At 48.1% G+C, this 9,382-nt stretch overlaps 1 protein-coding gene across 1 annotated transcript; it reads right to left on the reverse strand.

Moving 5' to 3' along the window:
* Positions 1-489: 489 nt before the first annotated feature.
* Positions 490-4,093, reverse strand: LOC125510543 (linoleate 9S-lipoxygenase 2-like). The gene is made up of 7 exons (XM_048675759.1): positions 3,806-4,093; positions 3,412-3,704; positions 3,083-3,305; positions 2,662-3,000; positions 2,324-2,409; positions 1,566-2,245; positions 490-1,474 (listed from the first exon to the last, which is right to left on the reverse strand). Exons 1-7 carry the CDS (start codon positions 4,005-4,007, stop codon positions 703-705), a joined length of 2,595 nt encoding a protein of 864 aa, XP_048531716.1. The 5' UTR covers positions 4,008-4,093; the 3' UTR covers positions 490-702.
* Between the last annotated feature and the right edge of the window lie 5,289 nt (positions 4,094-9,382).

The following is a 9,382-nucleotide window of genomic DNA, read 5'->3' on the forward strand; positions in this document are numbered from 1 at the left end:
ACATTTTTTTTATATCCTGTTTTTTTAAATCACGAACATTTTCTTACAAATTTGCGGCAGTTTTTATATCCTTTTTTTGCGAGTACACATGTATATACATGTGTTTATGAAATAGGATACAATGCAATTATGAGATGAATGTGGATGTGTGCATTATGAAAACACATTGAAAAAGAAAACCACCCTCAAACACGAAATACATGTCATTCTGCTGAAGAAACCACATGTAACGTTAGTATATAGGAGGTGGTTCCAAATAAGAAGCCACTTCTGATGTTTCAAGCGTGTGAGGCATTTCTGTCAATGCACCACTTACAGTGATATATCATTGCATGCAATTAGATATCCGTCTCCAATTCTAGGCACATTAGCGACAATGGCTTATAGGCGGACGGAAAACCGCCTCAGGCCCATGTACCGAAACCACCTTCAATGCCCATTTCACTAGGATAGTCTGCATATGTTTATTAATGTTTCCTACTCTTTCAATTAAAAGAAGCATAACTCATCACTTTATTAATATATAATTCGGAAGGGAAAATTACATGAAAGATGATACATTGGCCAGTGGCTACCCATGCACATAACACTTGGGTGTCAAATGAGCACTAATGTACTGGATTATTTAAGCAATGTTGTTGCAAGCACGCACCCTAACATTTTTGCGTGCTGGCGAGAACCGACCTTTCTCCGAATATCTCATCAGATGGAGATGCTGTTGGGGATGCCCCTGGCCGTGAGCCCCTCGGCCTTGCCCGTGTGGTCGGAGGTGTTGGGGTAGAGCAACATGTAGGGGAATTGGGCTGGTCCATTGCGGTTCTTGAGCTGGGGGTTTCCGTTCAAGGCCACCACCTGGCTCTCGATGCCTTCCAGCCTTGTGCCGAACCGCTTGAACGCCTCCAGCGCCTTGGCATCCGAGGTCCACTCCGGCGTGTCACGCTGCCCGAGATAAATCTCGTCGGAGGAGTGCTTGGACAGGATCTCCAGCAGGGAAATGCCAATGATGGACTGCACCTGGTTGGTGATGGTGTGGATGAACACCTTTTCCGGGTCGCGGGCCAGCAAGGCGTACTCCTCGGTGTCCGGCTCCGGCATCGGACGACGGCTCGCTGACGGCTTGTTGGGGTGGTAACCTGCGTAGGGGTACTGCCCGAAGTTTACGGCGGCGTGCAGCGCGGACCCGGTCCAGATGATGGTGGCGCAGGCCTTGACCAGCTCCGCCACCGTCATCATCTTGGGCCACCATGCCGCGTCCTTGAGATCGCCGTGGCCGACCTCGCGTACCTCCTTCCACCACGCCTGCAGCTCCACGTCGCTCTGAAGCACACTGTCGCTGGTGTAGTAGATGGCCAGATACTCTGTCACCCACTGCTCGATGGCGGTCCAGATAGCGAGCCCATCCACCGCGTAAGGGTAGTCCTCAAGTAGCAGCCGCACCTTGTGCGGGCTAGATGGGTCGCGCACCGCCATGCCCCTGCAATTCATGATTAGTAGTACCATGTCACTCACTGAGGAACGGTTCTTCACATGATTAACCTGCTATATACGAAGAAAAACTTGCTTACCTCTTGATTAGATCGTCTGGTAGGGCCTGCTCGTTGAAGTTCCAGTCCTTGTAGGTGACGGAGGACATCTCCATGGCGTACTTGCGCTGGAAGACGGTGAGCTCGATGATCCCGCCGGCGCTGACGAGCAGCTCGCGCGCCCGCGAGTTGATGTTCATTGTGTCACGGTAGTGCGGGTGCAGCAGCTTGTGCACCGGGTGCGTCACGCTCAGCTGCCGGTTGGTGGCGATGATGAAGGGCTCCATCACGGCGTGCGTGTTGAGCCAGTGGCTGACCAGCTGGTGATAGCCGTAGTCGTTGACGCAGACGTACGCCTTGGCGAGCTGCCATATCCAGGCCTCGACGCCGGTGGACGCCGGAGTGTAGACGGTGCTCTTGGCGGTGGTGAGGCCGCCCTGGAGCAGCGGCGTGCTCAGCTCGATGGCGACCGGCGCCAGTGTGCCGTCACCTTTGAGGAAGAGCAGAGTCCTGGTGGCGTAGAGGAAGGTGTCGTCGAGGTTGTTGAGCCTGACGAGGTACGGCATCATGTGGTCGTGGTGGTCGAGGATGTAGAGCCTGTTGCTGGAGACTGCCTGCTGCACGGTGAGGCCCTCGAGGCTCGACCCGATCTGCGCCTCGGTGATGGTGCTGGTGTGGTCGCCGTACTGGCTGGGATCCAGACTACTCTTGGGAGGAAACTCCTGCAATGCAATGGATTAGTTTTACCGTTAGTTTAGTCCATGTTTAATACATACTAGCACTTTTAATTTGGCTCTCACCGTCACACGGGTGATCATCATCGGGTTGACGCCGGCGAGAATCTCCCTTGCGAACTCGGCGTCGGTCATCCATGCTTTCTCATCCTCTGCACGTGCGTAAATAGTCGAAATTATATTTATTTTTCTTCCAACGTTTGATGAATCCTATGTACCAGAAGTAGTTTATAGAATTATTTATATCTACTCCCTTTGTTCCAAATTACTCGTCGTGGCACCACGACGAGTAATTTGAAACGGAGGGTGCCACGACGAGTAATTTGAAACGGAGAAAATACTTAAGTAAGATATAAGTTTATTTTTAAGGAAAATAAGTAAAATATCAGTAGGTAGGTAGATACGTTTGATGACTTGCGGCTTGGGGGGCTTGAGGAGGTAGTCGCCGCCCATGGGGATGAGGTCCTTGACGAGCTGGAGCGGGAAGCGCTTGCGCACCTCCTCGAGGGCCGGGATGCTGGGCAGCTTGATGCCACCCTCGTAGAGCTTGAGGATGTCGGCGAAGGAGTCGAACTCGCCGGGGGAGAGGTCGACGTAGGTGCGGATGGCCGGCACGATGCCATCTACCAGCGCCTTGAGCGAGTAGCCCAGGAAGTCCGACTTCTTGAGATGCCCGAACAGCTCGTCCCGCGGCACGTAGATGCTCTGCACCAGCGGCAGAAGCCGGCTCTCGCGATCAGGGTCTGCGCGCAATGGATTGTACTCATAAGTTCCAAGTAGAGACTGTGTTACTGATTGAGAAAGAGAAAGAGAAATAAAACGCACTGGTCTGTGAGAGCTTGCGGCCGGTGCGGCAGCGGCGAGGGTAGGGGAAGTCCTTGGAGCCCCCGAGGATCTGGCGGGAGTCGCCGAGGTCGTTGTAGACGTCGTAGCGGTAGACGCGGTCGTGCGCCTCGTAAGGCCCCTGCTGGTCGTCCCCTCTCAGGTTACGGAGCTCGTCGTCGCGGTAGGGCTTCAGTGCCGCCGGCATCTTGCTGGGCAGGTACGTCTGCGCAGGCACGTACATACACGTATACTTAAATAAGTGGACATGCAAAAACGTACGTTGCATCCATTGAACACATGGATCATTGGCGATTGAAGAGCTCGCTCACATCATTGGCGAAGAAGACGCGGCTGTAGCGGTACTTGGCCTGCGGGTACACCCACGAGTTGGCGACGAAGACGACCTTGCCGTGGCCAGGGACGTTGTCGAGGGTGATGGTCTTGAGGAAGAACTCGGAGGCGTGGTTGTTCTTGACGATGATGGCGCCCGGCACCCCCAGCTTGTCCACCGCCCAGTCGAAGGTGACGCTGAACTTGTTCTCGCCCACCGTGATGAACGGCAGGCTCGTGATCCACTGCTCCAGGCTCGCCTCCGCGCTCACCTTCCCGCGGTTCCCGTTGTCTAGCCGAGCCACGTAAACAAACAAGCTAATCAGAGACTGCATTGCATTGCACGGGAAGATAAGTACGCAATGCTGAAGGAGAGTGCTCGATGGTGCTCACTGGAATCGACGATGGTGGAGCTGATGAGTTGGCAGGTGACGCCGCGGCCGAGGAACTCGGTGACATTGTCCATGACGGTGGCGCCCAGGTCGTTGAAGTCGAGTGCATTCTTGCGGGTCAGCACCACCGACCCCTTGAGCCGGGTCTTGCTCCCTGTGAGCCCGCCGATCCCACCGATGATGGGGAGACCGCCGCCGAACATCTTGGCGTACGTACGCTTCTAAGATGGAAGAACAATGGTACGAGTGTAGTGCTAGTGTTGCTTGCTGTGGATGGTGTGAGAGTTCTCGACGAGCAACCGGCCTATTTATAGATGGACGAAGGGTAGGGTGTGACTGTGAGCTTAGCGTTGGCTAGTGTGTATAACGTTGTCCTAGTGGCCTACTGTTTGATTTGATACTGTAAAACGATTTGATTATTAGGGGATCAGGATAAGATCCTAATCGTACACAAGGGAGTAGCCATGTCAATGGGGGTTGGGTTTTGATTTGTGCTGCTCCATACGGACAGCAGCAGCAACCATGTCAATGGTTTATTTCGCCAGAATCTCGTGATGGTTTGATTTAGCCAGGGTTATGTTCATGATGGAAATCTGCCAATGTTTTTATTTCAAAGTGCGTGTGATGGATTTAGGAAGTTTAATGTGTGCGTGTGTGATGGATTTAGCTCAAGGTTTGCGGACAACATGCACCCAGGCAAAGTGTTCTATTAACTGCGTGAACCAAATGTCATTTACAGAGGATTAAAGTTTACGGCATCTGCTAGCTAAGCAAATGTTTATAACACCTCAAAACATTTAACTTTTAAGGATAGGGGAAAGATTCGAGGGATGCTCTTAGCGTTGGCTACTGCATAACTCTGGACTTTGGGCCTAGTGGTTTACTGTTTGATAGCGATGTAAATCGATTAGATTATCAGGGGATCAAGATAAGATCGCAGTTACATACAGCGGAGTAGCTGCATCAGGATAGCGTGGGCTGATTAATTGTAATTATAATTAGAGTGTCGATCATGGCCTTATCTCAATCATGGGAGAGATGTGCATTTTTTATTTGAAACAGGGATCAAACCCGGCTTCCTGGTACGCGCGCACCATCTCTATGCGCGCGACTTGGGACCAGCAGCGTCACGGACGAGGCGCGCCCACGAGAGATTCGTGCGCCTCGCGCGCGCTCAAGATCACCCACGCCGACGACGGGTGTTCCAAGAAACAACAGGTGTTTGTTTGGTGGCTCGCATTCAACCCATGCAGACTCTCGAGGAGTAAATTTGGCTCGTTTAGCTTTTTTTCTTTTCTTTTTGAGACAATTTGGGTCGTTTAGCTAACTACCGGCGCTCGGCTGAGCCTGCATGGCATATTCCTTAGGGCAACTCGAACGCGCCGATTCATCTGATCCGCGTGTGTCTGTTTGAGTTGAAACAAATACAAATCACGGCTCAACGCGTCGACACAAATGAACAAGTGTTTGTGGGAGCAACTAATTAAATTACATGCAAAAACATGATATTTTTTTTCTTTCGTGAGAGGTACGGTTTTGCTTCCGCGAGAGGCACGGCCGTGCCCTATCGGAAACAGAAAAAACGTGTTTTTTTTCTTTCGCGAGAGGTATGGTTTTGCTTCCGCGAGAGGCACGGCTGTGCCTCTTGAAAATAAAAAAAATAAGGTTTTTTTCACCCGTGAGAGGTACGGTTTTGCTTCCGTGAGAGACATTGTTTTCCTTCCGCGAGAGGCACGGCGGTGCCTCTCGGAAACGGAAAAAGACATGTTTTGTTTGTATTTTTCTTCCGCGAGAGGCATTGGCCCTGCCTCTCGGAAACGAAAAAAAAACGTGTTTTCTCTTATTTTTTCTTCTTCCGCGAGAGTCACCGTTTTGTTTTCGCGAGAGGCATGGTTTGCTTCAACGAGAGGCATTCTCGCAAACAGAAAAATAAAACGCATTTTTTTCCTTTTTCTTCTGAGAGAGGCACGGCCGTCCCTCCCAGAAACGAAAAAAATACGTGTTCTCTCTTTTTTTCCTCCGTGGGAGGTACGATTTTGCTTTCGTGAGAGGCACTCTCGGGAATGAAAAAAAGCATGTTTTTTTCCGCGAGGGTCACGGTTTTGCTTCCGCGAGAGGCACGACCATGCCTCTAGGAAACCAAAAAAAAACTTGTTTCTTTTTTTTTGCGAGAGGCACGATTTTGCTTCCGCAAGAGGCAAAGTTTTGCTTCCGTAAGAGGCATGGCCGTGCCTCTCGGAAACAGGAAAAGAATGGGTTTTCTCTCCTTTTTCTTCTTCCGTGAGAGGCACTGTGCCTCTCGGAAATGAAAAAAAACCCGCGTTTTCTCCGTTTTTGCTTCCGCGAGAGGCGTGATTTTGCTTCCACGAGAGGCAAGGTTTTGCTTCCGCGAGAGGCACGACCGTGCCTCTCAGAAACGAAAAAAGTACACATTCTCTTTTTTTTCTTCCGCGAGAGACACGATTTTGCTTCTACAAAAGGCACTCTTGGAAGCGGGAAAATAAAATGTGTTTTCCTTTTTTTCCACCTGAGGCATGGTTTTGCTTCCACGAGAGCCATGTTTTGCTTCCGCGAGCCGTGCCTCTCGGAAGCAGAAAAAAACTCATTTCTCTTTTTTTTTTCTCGAGAGGCACGGTTTTGCTTCCGCGAGACGCTTAGTTTTGCTTCCGCAAGAGGCACAGCCGTGCCTATGAGAAATGGGAAAAAAACTTATGTGCTCTTTTTTTATTCTTCCGCGAGAGGCATGTTTTTGCTTCTGTGAAGGAATGGTTTTGCTTCCGTGGGAGGCATGACCGTGCTTCTCGGAAATGAAATAAAAAACATGTTTTCTCTTTTTTTCGTGAGAGGCACGATTTTGCTTCCGTGAGAGTCATGGTTTTGTTTCCGCGAGAGGCATGGTCGTGCCTCTCGGAAACGAAAAGAAAATTCTCTTTTTTCTCTTCCGTAAGAGGCACGGTTTTGCTTCCTCGAGAGGCGTGCCTCTCGGAAACGGAAAAAACGCGTTTTCTCTTCTTTCTTTTTTCTTCCGCAAGAGGCACGATTTTGCTTCCGCGAGAGGCACGGCCGTGCCTCTTCCAATATTCGGGATCGGCAAGATCTCATGGTCTAAGAAACAGGTACTTGACATGAAGAAAGCTATAGCAATTAAACTAAATGGTACGATCTGATGTTAGGCTTAGGAGTCGGTCCATCACACCATTCTCCTAATGATGTGATCCCGTTATCAATGGTTAGGAAACATTACCATCTTTGATTAACGAGCTAGTCTAGTATAAGCTCAGTAGTACAATTCTAGTATGGATAATAAGCATTTATCATGAACAAGGAAATATGATAATAACATCTTTATTATTGCCTCTAGGGCATATTTCCAACAGTCCCGCACTTGCACTAGAGTCAATAATCTAGTTTACATAGTAATGAACCTAACACCCATCGAGTTTGGGTGATGATCATGTCTTTCTCGTCAAAGAGGTTTAGTCAACGTGTCTGCCACACTCATATCCGTATGTACTTTGCAAAGATCTAGGTTTCCCTCCTTGATGTAATCACGGATGGGTGTTTAAGCGGTGCTTGATGTGTTTCTTATTGTGAAACCTTGGTTCTTGAAAATGGGGCAATGGCATCAGTGTCGTCACAAAAGATAGTCACGGGATCTGATGCACTAGGTATCACTCCTTGATCGGACATGAACTCCTTCATCTAGACTCCCTCTTGCGCCGCTTCTGGAGTAGCTATGTATTCTGCTTCACATGTAGGTGCTGCTACCACACTCTACTTGGAGCTCGCATACCCTATTAGCATCCTTAGGATTGACAAAACCTTCCGATTGCATCATATACAACTCTCCTTTAAGGAACCATGTTTTGATGTCCATCTGCTAGATTTCATAATCGAAAAATGCAGCAATCGCTAACATAATCCTAATAGACTTTAGTATCGCTACGGGTGAGAAAGTCTCATCATAGTCAACCCTTGAACTTGTCTAAAACCCTTTGCGACAAGTCGAGCTTTATAGACAATGACATTACTATCAGCATCCATCTTCTTCTTAAAGATCCATTTGTTCTCAATGCCTCTCGATCAGGTAAGTCTACCAAAGTCAGTACTTGGTTCTCATACATGGATCCTATGTCGTATTTCATGGCCTCAAGTCATTTGTCGGAATCTGGGCTCATCATTGCGTCTTCATGGTTAGTAGGTACACCGTTGTCCAACAAAATGACTTTCAGGACAGGATTACCATACCATTCAGGGGGGTACGTGTCCTAGTTGACCTGAGAAGTTCAGCTTGATTCAAAGTTTCATGATCATCCTCATTAGCTTCCTCTCTGGCTGGTGTAGGCATCACGGGAACTTCTTTCCGTGATGCGCTGCTCTCCAATTCGACAGAAGGTATGATTACCTCATCAAGCTCTACATTCCTTCCACTCACTCCCTTCGACGGAAACTCCTTCTAGAAAGGATCCATTCTTGGCAACAAAGACATTGCCCTCGGATCAGTGATAGAAGGTATACCCGATGGTCTCTTTAGGGTATCCTATGAAGACACACTTCTTTGCTTTGGGTTCGAGCTTATCAGGCTGAAGCCTCTTGACATAAACATCACATTCTCAAACTTTAAGAAACAACAACTTAGGTTTCTTAGCAAACCATATATCATCCGAGTATACAAATGTCCATCAAGTGAACCTTTGGTTATCATGTGATGTTCCCTTTGCTTCACGATACTTCACAAAAATTGAGGTGAGATGTATTGGTATCCTCTTGAGTCATCACCATGCTCACTATACCATTTTCCTCGTTACCGGTTTTGTTCTTCTTTCTCGTTGATGTGTTCCAGCATTCCCGTGACGTGCTCACTTGTTTCTGGCCAAGTGATGATGGATGTCGTCACATCGAGAGGGCCCTAAGAATATCTCTCCATCGTTGGAGGAGCAAATTTCACTCTCGAGCTATCTAGTCCCTTGTCAAACTTTTCGATGAACTTGTAAGTTGTCATTATGATCACCATGTTACATATGACATTTGAGCAACCGCAAAGTCAACAATACGGTAAGAAGTGACTACGATACTCTCATGGTCTATGGAACTAAAACACACATTAGCACTCCATGTTCTAATAATTGATTTCAGACGATATTATCTCAAAGTATAACAAACAAGTTTGGGTCGATTCAATATTATCGTGTTTCTAATGTCATACTCTCAATGTTGTTTTAGGACTATCATTACACTTAACGATATCCTAAGATCCGAAAAACATGATCACCAACAACACTTGAGCCAGTCTTAGAGGCAAGACCAAGAACTTATTCTCGTATCGTTTATCATTCCATACGTGCATATGAGTTTTCCACCGAATCATATATTCCAGAATCATAGCAGTTAATAGCATAGAATATAAACTCTTATTTATGAACGAAAATATAACAATACAATATTATTGTTTTTAGGACATATTTCCAACACATGGTTTGCCGTATCATGTGGATCTAGCACAATGCAAAAGGCGTTGACTCGGTCACGTTGGGATCCGATGATGGAGAATTGAGGCGGCGTATTTGGTGGCAATAGC

This window comes from Triticum urartu, chromosome 5, assembly GCF_003073215.2.
Source record: "Triticum urartu cultivar G1812 chromosome 5, Tu2.1, whole genome shotgun sequence".
Classification (NCBI taxonomy): Eukaryota; Viridiplantae; Streptophyta; class Magnoliopsida; order Poales; family Poaceae; genus Triticum; species Triticum urartu.